Raw genomic sequence first — 14,065 nt, forward strand, 5'->3', positions numbered from 1 at the left:
TTATAGAAAACCAAACTACTTACCTAGTACCCTTCCCAAACTGATTTTTCTCCTAAACTTGTCTTTTATTAACATTATTCTTGAAACTTTAATTATCTTCACTTCTTTTCTTGTTCCTAACATCCAATATTAATGATATTCAATTCAGTGTAGGCTCTATGTTTGTGATAAGCACTATATTTTACGCACATTTCATTTAATCCTGTTAACAAACCCGTAAGTTAGGTGGTGGTCTTATTTTATGGCTGGAATTATCTGTAGTTCAGGGAGATTAAGTCGCTTGTACGAGATCACAGATCAGTCATGATGGGGTGGGATTTGAACCCAGAGACTGGTTACAGACCCTGGGCTCTGGACCACTGTTTTGTTCTGCCATAAGCTCCAGAATACTCGAACCACTTTATTGCTGAGTGTACTTCGCACCTCTTTGCCTCTGTGTTTTGCTTATAGCTTTTTTCTGATCTAAATGCCTTTCCCCATTTTAGTAAATTAAGCTATCAGCTAAGAGGCTACTATTTGCAAAAACACTTGCCAAAACTTTTTTTCTTCCCACCTAGAATTTGGGGGTCTTTCTTCCTCTGAACTTTTGTGACATTTTATTTTTGCTTCAGTTATGACAGTTGTTTTAACTCTATAATTATTTTTTTGAGTTCATTCTGTCTCTCCTGGACACTAGAATGTAAGCTGTTTGAGGTCAAGGACTGTGTTTGACTCATATTTAGGTCCCCATCAGCTCAGAGTGTTTAAGAGTGTAGGCTTCAAAAGGCAGATAACTTTTCTTTGCCAAACCTTTGTTTCTTGGCATATTATAAGATGGGGATGATAACAGTCTGTTTTTCATTGGATTATTGTAGAGTCAAGGGGATGAGGCACACAAGCATTTAACACAAATATCGGTGTGCCATTCATTGTTACTCACTCACATGAAGACAGACCCATGGTGGTAAGTCACTAACGGATAGTTTGCATTGTAAGAGGACATCTTTTGTATGGGCTAGACCTTAAGAAAAGTAAAAACTGGATTGTGATCCAAATGGTAGAAATGGTGAGAATATTGATGGGAAAGAAACTTGGTATCATGACCCACAGAGATATGGCCCCTGCCTGCCTTAGGCTCAGAGCCTGTCTTGGATTAACTTAACCCAGTCCACTGCCTGCACCGCTGCTGTCCATCTGCCCAGTCTTTCCCATTTAGGACTCAGGGGTCGTCTCCTGGGGGAGGCCCTCACTGGTGGCCTGCTGAAGTGGGTCACCCCACCCTTTTCTCCTAGGTCGGTCAGCTTTTGTACTTACTTATTTGTGTGTTAGTATTTATTCTTATTTTACTATTTTATTTTGCTGTGAGTGCTAAGCCTGTTGATAATAGGGATTATCAATATTTGTTGAAATACTGGGAATTATTGGATTGCTCTAAATAAATTTTATAGAAATTAGGTAGATTAGATAGATTTGATAGGAGTTACATGCTTTGAGACTCCTTTTTATGAATATACCTCATCAGGGAGCTGAAAGGATATACATATATAGGGTTTCTACCCTTTTGCTTTGTACATCAACTTCTCACAATTTATTGTTTTGTTGGGAATAAGTAGTTTGGGTTTGAATGATATTAAATATATCAGCTCTGGGCTTCTTTTAGATTTTCCCCAGAGCTAGGAAGATATTTAGGATCATTTCAAGAAGGATAGCTATGTTAACAAAGCTAGAATTAAATATATTTTAGGCTTTATCAGTTGTGAAGATAGTGCAGGTCATATCCTATATAATTGGTGATTGATTAGTGGTTCTTGTTTTTTACTAGTGTTGTATGGTATGGTAGTGAGTGGGGTATATACAAGCATAATATTTCTCTAGGGTTCTGTCTACAGAATGATTTTGATAATACCAGTATTCATAATTTGCAGAAAATTTTTATTATATACAGATGATGTAAGTGGAAAGTATTGTATGGTAGTTACTGAGTTTATAGGTCTCTTGTGTTAAGTATTATCTAGGTAAATATAAATGAGAAACCAATGTTGGACGGAGTGATCTATTCCTTCTTGCTCTAAAATATTGGTTTGGGTGTAAGAGGTATAATTGTATTTAGCCTTTTGGATGTTGAGAATTCATACATTTACTTGTCATTGAGAGAACTGCAGTGTTCTTTAATCCTTTAAATATGTGTAGATTTTCTAATAGTCAACTTTGATGTGTTTAGTTATATGCTAAAATGTTTTTCCTTAACTTATAAATAGACTAGTTTGAGTATTTTTAAATTCCTAATGATTTTAAATGGTTATCTGAGTCATAGGCCAAATAACCTAAGTGTTCTCATAAGCACTAGTTTTCTGATGTTGCATTAGTCAAAGGTTTGATCTTTGAATTTAGATTCTTGAAGACCTGGATGAACAAATTTATATTATTACCCTAGAGGAGGAAGCACTCCAGAGACGACTAAATGGTACGTATGTATTCCATAGTTAGAGCTCAATAAAAAATTATTTAATTCAAAAAAAGACAGCTAATTGAGAGGGGAAAAATGCAAGCCTCTTAGCACATTGTGCTGATGCACTAGGTCAAGACCTAAGAGTAACATGTGAACGTCCCAGGTGAGGATAGTTTTGCTGAAGACTAGTGGCACTGCGGTCAAGTTCCCATCTTTCCCTAGCTGTGGTTAGCTATAGTCTAGCAAGGAGAGTTCATTTCTGAGATACTGGCCACTAAGGCACACCTCTACTGCTATGTATTTTAAGCATGACGACTCAGTTACCGAGGTTTTGCAAATTTGCATGTTTTCTTAGTGACTTTAATATCCCTACTTCATTTCTTTCCTGTTGAAATCTTTAAGGTCAAAAGTAGTATGTCTTTTTGCTACTAGGTGCTAAATTTGACAGTCTCGGTTATGCTTAGGAGCTCTGTTGTTATTTAGGAATGCTGTTCATAATCAGCTGTGATAACCAAGTAAGCATGTCAAAGATCTTAAAGTTTAATTTTTATTTACTCATCCTTTTGGCTTCAAATGAAGAACCAGTGAAAAAAAGAGTAATGACATAGTTTAACAGAAATGATATAGTTCGGGTAAATTTTCTATTTTACTTAAATGCTTTGCACTCTGCACTCTCTTCTCCTGCAAAGCTGTTTTTTTTCTTTAATGTTGAAAACCAACCCCAAGATCAGATTATTAATAGCTAACTGTATTTCAGGATCATAATTAAAGAGTAGATATAAAATAGAAGGGTATTTTAAGTATGAAATAGGAAGAAATATACCTACTTTCTTAAGCTACAAATAGTGAATTTAAAGATTTTATTTTTATTTATTTGAGAGAGAGAGTGAGAGAGAGAGCACAGGCAGGGGGAGAGGCAGATAGAGAGGGAGAAGCAGACTCCCTGCTGAGCAGGGAGCCTGATGCGGGGCTCAGTCCCAGGACCCCGGGATCATGACCTGAGCCGAAGGCAGACGCTTAACCGACTGAGCCACCCAGGCGCCCCACAAATAATGAATTTAAATCATCAACTCAAAAGTGTTGCTAACATTTAGACCTTTATTCTTAAATCAAAGAATTTCACATTTTATCTATTTTAGAGAATTCTTGGCAATAATATTGTATCCTTTGGTACCAATAACTTTTAGACTGGAACTACATGTATCTTTTATTCTTCTAACATTATTAAAGCTATTTTAATATTTAAGTCTATTTTATTTCAGAATTACAACTTTACACTCAATACTGTCAGCTTTATAAAATTTCATTAAAGTAGTAAATTTATAATAAATTTGTGTTACTTAGGTAATCGTGCTGCCGTGTGATAAATATGCCTGAACTGCCATGCTGCCTGCAGCGTGCACCTACGTTTCAGCCTGAAATACATGGTCTTTCTTACAGGTCAGGAGGCTGAGGGCTAGGAAGGGTAAAAGACGGCGCCCCATGGGGGCCTGGGTGGCTCAGTTGGCTAAATGTTCAACTTTTGATCTCAGCTCAGGTCTTGATCTTAGGGTTGTGGGTTCGGGCCCCACATCAGGCTCCACGTGGGATGTGGAGCCTACTTAATAAAAAAAAAAAAATATATATATATATATATAGTGCCCCATGAATTAAAGAATTTGAGTTAAAACAAAACTAAACCAAAAATATAGCCTTTTCCCACTTTTCGCTTTAAGAAAAAGTCCCTCCAGAATCTTTCTAGATCCTTTGGCTCCTCAAATTCAAAAGTGAATCATTATATCTAAAGAAATTGAAAAAGAAGTAGTTGCCAGAAGGCTAGATATATTACAAAATGAAGCCAAACCCAAATAAACAAAATACCCTGACTAGCACAGAAATATAAGTTGGAGAGGATTAAGCATGTTATGATAGCTAATGCTAAGTATAGTTTTATTTTCTACCATTTTGGTAAGCCATGCACCACTTCTAAGTGCTCTGTTGGTAGGTTGTTAAAGTCTTTCTATTGATGCTCTTTAATGATATGTTGGGATAGTTGCTATAGTTTTGTTATTTGCTGCTTGTTAGCACTGTGGACTGTTTCAGGTGGAAAACTGTAACAGGCTTGTAACACAAATGGTTCTATAGTAAAGCGTCCCACTCTTGATCTCAGTTCAGGTCTTGATCTCAGGGTCATGAGTTCAAGCCCCATGTTGGGCTCCACACTGGGCATGGAGCCTACTTAAAAAAAAAAAAAAGTATAGATCATAGAATGTAAGTAGTGGAAGTCATCCCCATGGGTTTTATTTAATACAGTATTATGCCAAGTGTATTTTGTTGTAACGGTTATTTTGCATTTTAAATTATTTTTAAAAAGTGAATTTAAATAATACATTATATGTTAAAAAAAAAAGATAGGAAGGGAAAAATGAAGGGGGTAAATCGGAGCGGGAGACAAACCATGAGAGACTGTGGACTCTGAGAAACAAACTGAGGGTTCTGGGTGGGGGGGTTGGGGGATGGGTTAGCCTGGTGATGGGTATTAAAGAGGGCACGTACGAATGGAGCACTGGGTGTTATACACAGACAATGAATCATGGAACACTACATCAAAAATTAATGATGTAATGTATGGTGATTAGCATAACATAATAAAATAAAAAAAAGTGAATTTAAAATATTTTTTATTCTGGGCTATTTTTCCTTAAAGATTTTGTTATTTATTAGAGAGAGAGCACTCGTGCACAAGCGGGGAGGGGGAGGGGCAAAGGGAGAGGGAGAAGGAGACTCCCCGCTGAGCAGGGAGCCTGACATGGGACTTGATCCCAGGACCCTGGGGTCGTGACCTGAGCCAAAGGCAGACGCTTAACTGACTGAGCCACCCAGGCATCCTATATTCCTATGTTCTTGAAAAGAACATAGGAATAATAATAATAGAAGATTAAAAAATTTTTACAGCAGTGATTTACTCCAGAATTCATGGTGGTGGTTTGCTAGTGGCCATTGAGTGTGCTTTCTTGGTCTGCGTGGGGATGTGTGATGCACATCACAGGAATCTTTGGGACATCAGCGTGGTTTGCTCTGAGCTCAGCTTCACAATCATTGAAAAAAACATAACACTTTTTTTTCCTGGAAGATATATAACTTGTTGTGGTAGTTATTATATTATTGGAGTTGAATTTCCATGCATAGTTTTTAAAATATCAGTATAGCTTTTTGATAGAATACTTGCCTGTGACTTCTCCATTGTTCGTGTTTATAACTTTTTGGTGCTAGTTTTGTTCTTATTAATATTAGTATTACTTCAGAATGTTAATATGTTATAAAATAAAGCTATAAAGTTATAAAGCTATAGTTAATATGTTATAAAATATAAAACATGTTAATATGTTATTAAAATAAATTTAACATGTTATAAAATATATGTTAATAAAATAAAGCTAACCTGTACACTATTATAATGTAAATCAGTGTTCTAAAGAAGCCATCCTGTTAGTGGTCTGCTCGGCTTTTTGTCCTCCCTTTTCTGTTTACTGCTCATCTTCTAAGCAGCAGACCTTGAGCAGATAAATTTAAATTCTGAGTCTCAAGATCATAGATGAGTTGGCTAAAGAAGAGAAAAACAAGGGGTAAGGATCTATAAGATTTTATCCAGAACTGGAATACTTGAAAACAAAAGAAATAGATGGTGGGAGTTATATGTATTCCTGGAGCAGGGGGGAGCCCCAGATTTCTAGCCATCTGGTGCAGACAGCCCTCCCTAGTGTCCACATTACATGGCAGGAGTGAGATGTCCCAGGACTCAGCACTGTCCTCATGAGGCTCCTGCCCTTCTCGTCCCCAGCACACAGCCTTACTTTGCTGTCTGCCTTGAGGCCAGGGGGAGTAGTGCTTGCATTCTTCCCTCCCCCTTTCTGTAGTCAGCATAAGGAGCCCAGAATATCCAGGACCCTTGCATCTCAGATTGTCCCTCACATCTCTCTACGTTGCATTTCTGACCTGATTTCCCGCTGTCCCTGAGCTCCTGAAACTCTGTTTATACCATGTGGAACCATGTAGATCTAAGAGCTGCTGGGTTACAGCAGCAGAGCCACCTAGATCCTCAGTCTTCTCCCTCTTGCTAGAAGAAACTTGGCTCTTCCAGCACATACTGCTTCTCAGTCCCTCGCAGGTGGTAGCTGTGTTCTTTCCCACATCCCTTACTTTACTCCTGCAGGAGTTTGGACAGGCATCCTCTCGTTCTCTTCTGCTGCTTTCACACACTTTGAATCTCATCTCATTAGATCGTGGCCTGATTACTTCTCTCTTTTCCCTTCATTCCTCTCCTTCCAGACAGTTCCTCTTCCATCCTTAAGGTTCATGATCATTCTTTCTTTGTTTCTTTTTTTTTGATCAGTCTTTCTGCCACTATGCCTGTCGCAACTGGGGATTTCAGTGTCTGTGTGGATGACCTTTCCAGCCTGCTCCACCATCCATACACCTCTCTCGATGGTCTTCCTCAGCCGCTGGCCGCCTGGGGCCACAGTGCAGGCCTGTCACTAGCGGTGACAAGTTCTTGTGCGGTCTCACCATCAGTCACCCTGCTCTCCAGCTTGCTGCCTGAAGTGTGCCATGCCCTATGGTTCTTCATGCCATCTGTCCATCTTAACTTTTTACTGCCTTTTCTCCTTCACCTCCTTCAGACCCTTGCTGCCTCACACAGTTTCAATTCCTGGGCCATCGTTTGATTCAGTGCCCTGCTTTCTCAGTTCCCTTTCCCTCTCTCTGCTTGGCCAAACTCTAGCCTTGGTCATAGCCAGCTCTTCACGTTCTCGGTACGCACGCCTGTTCAACTGCCTGCCTGGCCTTTCCTTAAATATATGACCAGTGTATTAAACGTACTTTACGTTCTCCTGGAGTCATTTTATGCCTTCTCTTTCCTCAGGACTTCTTCACCATCACTTTCAGCCAATGACCTTGCTTCCTCTTTTCTTGAGAAAATAGAAGCAAGCATGCCGAAATACTGACAGGCTTTTTCCTTCGTATTGACTCATCTACCTGCACCCCCCCCCCCCCCCGCCCCCACGTGCTGCCTTTTCTGCTGATGCTATGACCAGACTGTCCGTGCTTCTGGTGAAGCTCAGCCCTCCCCTCAGGCACTGGATTCAGTCCCTTCTCCCTGATTCAGGGACACACCTATGGCCATTCTACTGTCTCTCTGACATAACCAGTCTTTCTCCAGCTGGATCATTTCCTTCAGCACAGAGATATGCTATAATTTTCCTCAACAGAATGAACAAATGGAAGGAAAGAAAAGAAAGAAAAGAAAGAAGGAAATGAAATCAATCTGTGTTGACTTCCTATCCCTTCTATCTCACCATCTCATTGCTTTGCTTGTCTTTATAGCAGAACTCGTAGGGTTGTATACTCACCGGTTTCATTTCTGTGCTCCATATTTGGTTTTGGAGTCACCTTGCCTCCACTGCTGTACTTGACATGCTGTTGTCAAGTTGGCTAGTGACTTCGGAGTCCTCAGCCACACTCCTCATTCCACTTGGTTTTCAGTTCACTACACTCTCCTTGTTCTTTTACTTAAGGAGCTACTGCTTCTCAAAAAACTGCTGTTTTTTCTCTGTGTCCATAGCTTTTTCACACTGGAACGCTTCATGCCTCAGTCCTTAAACTCTTCTCTTGTTTGTTTACCTGCACTCCTTTGGTTATCTTATCTGGTCTCATGGCTTTAAATACCATCTGTATGCTGCTGACCTCCCTTCTGACCTCTCCATCCGTCTACAGACGTTTCCACTTGGATGCCTGATAGGCATCTCAAACATATCTTGTCCAAAATCAGCTAAAGATCTCATTTCCCATTTCTGCTTCTGTTATAGCCGACCTGTCTCTATAGGTGGCAGATCCATTCTTTTAGGTGCTCAGGCCAATTCCTTGGAGTCTTTCTCTTAATTCTCATATGGATTCCTTTTAGCAAAGCTGTTGGCTCTAGCTTCAAAGTATCTGCTTGCGTGTCACCACCTTGGTTTGAGCGACAGTCACCTCTTGATTAGATTGTTTCCTACTTAGCCTCCATGCATCTATCTTTGGCCTAGTCAGACAAAGTGCTTGAGATGTAAGTCAGATCTTCTCACTTACTTGCTGAGCGTTCTCCAGTGGCCTCCTTTTTCAATCTGAATAAAAACCAGTTTTTGCAGTGCTTCCCTTTCTGCCCCCCATCTACTCTCTGACTTCCTTTCTTACAGTCTCCTTGCTGTTCTTCCCTGGCCCATTGCCTCCTGTCCCAGGGCATTGTGTTTCCCTTTTGCCTTCCCTTTTGCCTCCTGTCTTTCAGGGCTTTACCTAAAGATCCCCTTCTCAGTGGGCTTTCCCACACTGGAGCCTTGTGGGTATGAGTAATATTGCCAAGCTCCACCTCTGCCCTGGCACTTCTTTCCCTCTTTCCTGCCTTATGTTTTCCTGAAACACTTTCCACTTTCTCCACTTTTTAAATATATTGCCAGTTTCTTCATAGTAGAACAGGAACTGCACAGGGGCAGGGATTTTTGTTCGTTTTATTCCTTTCTGTACTCCTGATCCCATGATATCCCCAGTCACATAGTGGGTTGGTGGTAAATATTTGTTGCATGAGTAAATGAAGAGATGAAAAACATGCATGATGGAGAGTTGTCATTTTATCCAAAAGGAAGTGAAGAAGGCAGAAGAAATAAAATTTGGTGATAGGATAAAAGAATTACATGGAGACAGTATTTAGGAAGGCCCACAGTAGAGACCTCTGAAGACAAGCCAAGATTGTGGGGCTAGAGGACCTTTTGCCCTGGGGTGTTAGTAAAGAAGCAATGATAAGGTGATTTCCCCTAGTGTGAAGCCATGAAATACGAGCAATCAAGATCCATTTCTATCTGCTCCAAGACCCCAGAAGAGTAGCCCAACAGAAAGTCCCATTACATTAATTGTGGTAGAAAATCTTTTGTAATTCCTACCCAGGATTAAGAGGATGCATATATCATTAGCATGTTTAAATATTTAAGTAATGCAACAGCATTAATTGAAATAATTAGCTTTCGTGTGTATATAGCCTATGGGTGTACTGGGTAACTTTAGAAGTACCATAACGAATAGGAATTATTTTTTATTGTTTAAGTTCAAAACCTTGACAGTTCTTTTAATGTAATTTATTTAAAAATATTGTAGACTTTGAACTTGATTCAATTCAATTTTGTTAGGTACTAGTTTCATCTTCATGATAAAAAGTTAGTATATTACTTTTGGTAGCAATTACTTTCCTGCTTGATTTTGATCTTTTTTTAAAAAGCCTTTTTCATTGAAGCTTGTATTCTTTATTCTTAAGAGCACAGAAAATGTACTTGTTTCATTTTTGTGGAGTGTCAAGTTGCAGTACCTTTGTATTTTGAAAAACAGAAGATTGATAAAAATTAACTCTTTCGATCTTCTCATGGAACCTAGTTACCTGTCAGAAGCAATTGGTCACCATCAGTCTTAGAATCTTGCTTATTTATCACTACACTGAGTTTGCCAGGCAGTTTTGTGATGATGTCAAGGTTTGTGGTGGTGGTTATGCTTGGTTTAGAGTAGTTATGTCCTGTCAGAGGCGTTGTTTATCATTACTGTCAGTACAGTTTGCTGATTTGGTCATTCCTTGTCTGAACTAAGGTAACAGCCATAACGTAAGGGAGCTCATGTCACATCTTGTGTTCTCTACATGCCTTCCTCTTGACTTTCTTTAGCTGTTCTTCTGTAGTCTAGCAATGGTTATTTTAGGAATATGATTTACTGTTGGTTATAGCACGGAAGTTGAGAATATCTCAAATGTATCAGACCCTGGGCCACTTTGAGCAGTGGTGGGCTTGGACTGGCTGAAGGTGATCAAATACCAGCTCTCATCAACAACATACATAGCAAAAATTGTTGATACTCAATGACCCCCGCCTTTTGGCAATACTGTGATAGAAGAAAGTGTCTAGTAATATCTTGACTTCCTGAGCTAACAGGAAAGAATATTAACTCTACTGGTGAAACTAATTAAATGGTTTCTTTCTAACATGATTACCAACATTTGGGTCCAAATGTCTGAAACAATGAGAGATGCCTTGTTAACAATTTATTCAGCTTCTTGGGCCAAATAACCACTTTCTTGACTATAAATTGTGGCCCAAACAAATGATTTGTTGCAAGATGAAATGAGGTGACTGAAGAGATGTAAGATAAGATATATTATCAGTAGATGAGGAATAGTTTGGAGTAACAAACTATAGAATAACATAAGAGTCAAGTATTATATAGTCTCTGAAATTTAGAGAAAGATTGCTGTATATAAATGATCTAAATTTGTTAGCAGAAGAAAAAATTTAATATACATGAGCTACTTGTTCAACCACAACCTATTTGGATGATAGTATTCACTATCTTAATATCTTATCTAGTTTAAGATCTACCAATAACTTATATCTAAGGTTTAAAAAAAAGCCAGTTACTTTGATTGTTTGATTTTTTAAAAAAAGATTTTATCTATTTATTTGAGAGAGAGAAAGAAAGAGAGCACTAGTGGAGTGAGGGGCAGAGGGACAAGCCAACTCCCTGCAGAGCCTGATGCAGGGCTTAATTCCAGGACCCCCAGATCCCGACCTGAGCCAAAGCCAGAGGCTTAACTGGCTTAACTGACTGAGCCACCCAGGTGCCCTGGTACATAGCTTTTTATAATGTTCTTAAAGCTGATTGTTTAATATTTTCTGTCTTGCTGTGGTTGTTTATAATGAAAGTATATTTGAATCTTCAAATTGTGTTGGATATCAAATGTCTTACATTACTTGATTCTGTACTTAGCCATATTTTTGTGAATATGTCACGAGTAAATAGAAACTAATATTTTAACAAATACTAGCATTGCAAATGAAATAGAAATAGAATGTTTGAGTGTATGAATTGTCCATCTCTTTTATAGATAATAACAGAGTTTGTTGATGCTGAGATAGATGCTTTAAAGATTTGAATGTCCAGGCTTCAGTTTTCAAAAACTTTCCGGGGCCTGCCTCATTGGCAGTGGCTCTGTGCTGAACAGTAATTGGTGTTTGCTTAGAGGATGGAGACTGTTCACTCTATGAAGTTTTAGGAGTCTTGGGCTTTAGACAACAAAATGATCTGTCTGAGTGATTAGAAATAATTAAAAAGTACTTGAGGGACCTCACAATCTGTTGATAGAGATCACATTGGTCAATTTAATGTATTAAGTACAATCAAAATTTTAAAGAGTTACTTAGGCAACAGATTTTCTAATCAACTTTTTTTGGTTATATGCTAAATTAAAAAAAATGAAAAACGAATCCGTTTATACTAGAGGTGTGTACTTCTAAATAGTATTCATTATGAGACTTAGTTTAGGACACTAAATTGTTTAGGGAGATTTGTTGCTTCACATTATATGAGTTGTTTACATACCAATTTAGAGATTTATATTTATTTTAAAAAATGCATTATATATTTTAAATAGTATCTGCCCTTTAACATATGAATGTCAGTTAAAGCTTTCTTACGCATTAAGGCTTAGTTATTGAAGAAATGCTGGGCTTTGGGAAATTTTGTTATCTTGGACGCAAAATATTTTCAATACCACACTAGTTTTTCAGCTTAAGAATAAAGCTGGGAAGAGTTGCCTTCAGCTATTAGTTTTCCTGAATCCAAAGAGACGGGTGGGGCAGGATCAAAAATACTTACTTGATCAAAGTTATTGGCTCTGAAGGTATTCTTACCTGTGTAAGGAAGATGAAAGGTGTTGTTTTTATTGCACGCTAGTAACAGTGTAATTTTGAACTAATTGGTGTTGAACTGCCAATCACCTAGGGGAATGCAAATAGATACTCTTCTAATTTCCTTTGAGGTAGTGAAATCTTATGTCGAGGCTGGAAGAAAAACAGAATAATACCGTTAAATTGACCTTAAATGAGCTGCTTTGTGGTTTTCTTGGAGAATCCCTTTTTATTTTTCATGACTAGTCCAGACAGGTTTTGTCTACCGATTTGACTTATTGACTAGACTAATGCTGACATGGAACATGTTAGATTCATTTTGAAATAAAGTAAGGATAATACAATTGTTCAGGATATTTTGATGATTTTTTTTTAGTGCAACTTAAATTCCTGTCACATTCCAATGTGTGTTTGCAGTGTGTCTTGATTCCTTACAATAGCCATCATTCCTTTTGGTCATTGGCACTGGAAGATTCTGCCTAAACAAGCTTGCTCTTCTCACTAAGGTAATGATACATATATAGTAAAGGATGGTAATGTCTTTAAAAATTGTGTTATTCCAGGTGAATCAAAGCATGCTTTGTTTGAAGATAATGAGAATGTATTCTTAATTTTTGTATGCAAGTCAGTCAGTATTTATTAACTGTTGTGTGCCTAGCATTGTGTCACCTGAAAATAAAAACATAGCATTTCAGAAATACTACTTTAGTTATTTTTCCTTTGAAAAATATAGTGATTGGTCTAGATATTTGTATTGAACTTTGTAGATATCACACCCACAAAGTGGGCATTTCTGTCTTCTCACGTAACTTAAAATTAGCAGCAGGAATACTGTTTCTTCTGATACCTATTCCATTTCAAAATTCTGAATACTCATCAGATTATTTTTCTCTAGCACTGAGCTAGTTACTGGAATAATGCTTCTTTATAAATACAGGGAATGAAGTATAGTTTGGAATTGTATTTGTAATTAATCAGGTAGAGGAGTTAAATGAGCATTAACTACAGATACACACCATATAATTTATGAAGAAATGGGGTAAAAAGCAAAAGGTATCTCTAAGACTGTTAAGTAGTCTAAGCTTTGATTCAAAGACACTTGAAGACCTTATAATACCATGCCATCTTACTGTAAGTCTCCTTCTTATATGGAGATAATCGTTGATTCCATAATTTAATTGTCTCCCTTTGGCTTCGGCTACCAGAAACTCTATAAACTACATTCATAGTCAAAGTTTATTAGTTTTGGGCCACACTTCCTGAATATCTGTCTTTAACCCTGTTCTCCTATAACCTGAATATCTCTGTCTTTAACCCTGTTCTCCTATTAAGTGTCAATTATATATTGACTAGTAAAATGATTAAATTCAGGAGCTCTGGAAACAGTAGAACAGTTTAGTGCATTCAAGACCTCAGGCTCTCCAAAAGAGAAGGTATTGAATTTCTCTCTCTTTAGTGATGGACACAAGTGAGGAAGGCGATGCAGAGAGCACAGTACTTACCTTTCTTCAAAACCCAGGGCACGACTAGAGTTTAGTGATTCTCTAAGAGGGCTTAGAAAAAGAGCCTCTGAATTCCCCTAGTGCATTAGCACCTTTGCCATCTTGCACTTTGGGTCTGAATCCTCTGTTTTCTTTCTCCCTTTGAGAAAGGAGTGCTGCTGCAGAGAGAGACCCCAGAGCACCAACGCTTCTTCTTCCTGCATCGTTGTTTCTGGCCAGTTCATCCCCAGGCCCCCAAAATAGAAATTGCTGGGCCCTCAAAGTGGTTTGTCATTGTTTGAAGGACTGTCTGACTTGATTAAGTGTGAAGGGAACAGTAGTAGTGCGTAAAGAAAAATGATCACTTGCTTAAGGCTGAGTGATGAAGGTTAAGATGAGTATCTACAACAATGATTCTCACTGAAGTT

At 38.2% G+C, this 14,065-nt stretch overlaps 1 protein-coding gene across 7 annotated transcripts in view; it reads left to right on the forward strand.

The window, feature by feature from the left end:
• LMBR1 (limb development membrane protein 1) overlaps positions 1-14,065 on the forward strand; it is a 161,276-nt gene that overhangs the window by 104,583 nt on the left and 42,628 nt on the right. For all 7 annotated transcript variants that reach the window (XM_064575663.1, XM_045863970.3, XM_064575664.1 and 4 more), the window contains one exon: positions 2,371-2,443. In XM_064575663.1, coding sequence (XP_064431733.1) covers positions 2,371-2,443 — 73 coding nt within the window. The remainder of the gene's footprint in view (positions 1-2,370; positions 2,444-14,065) is intronic.

This window comes from Mirounga angustirostris, unplaced genomic scaffold (genome assembly GCF_029215605.1).
Source record: "Mirounga angustirostris isolate CCGP_5_RB_7025 unplaced genomic scaffold, mMirAng1.0.hap1 SCAF_12, whole genome shotgun sequence".
In the NCBI taxonomy this organism is placed as follows: domain Eukaryota; kingdom Metazoa; phylum Chordata; class Mammalia; order Carnivora; family Phocidae; genus Mirounga; species Mirounga angustirostris.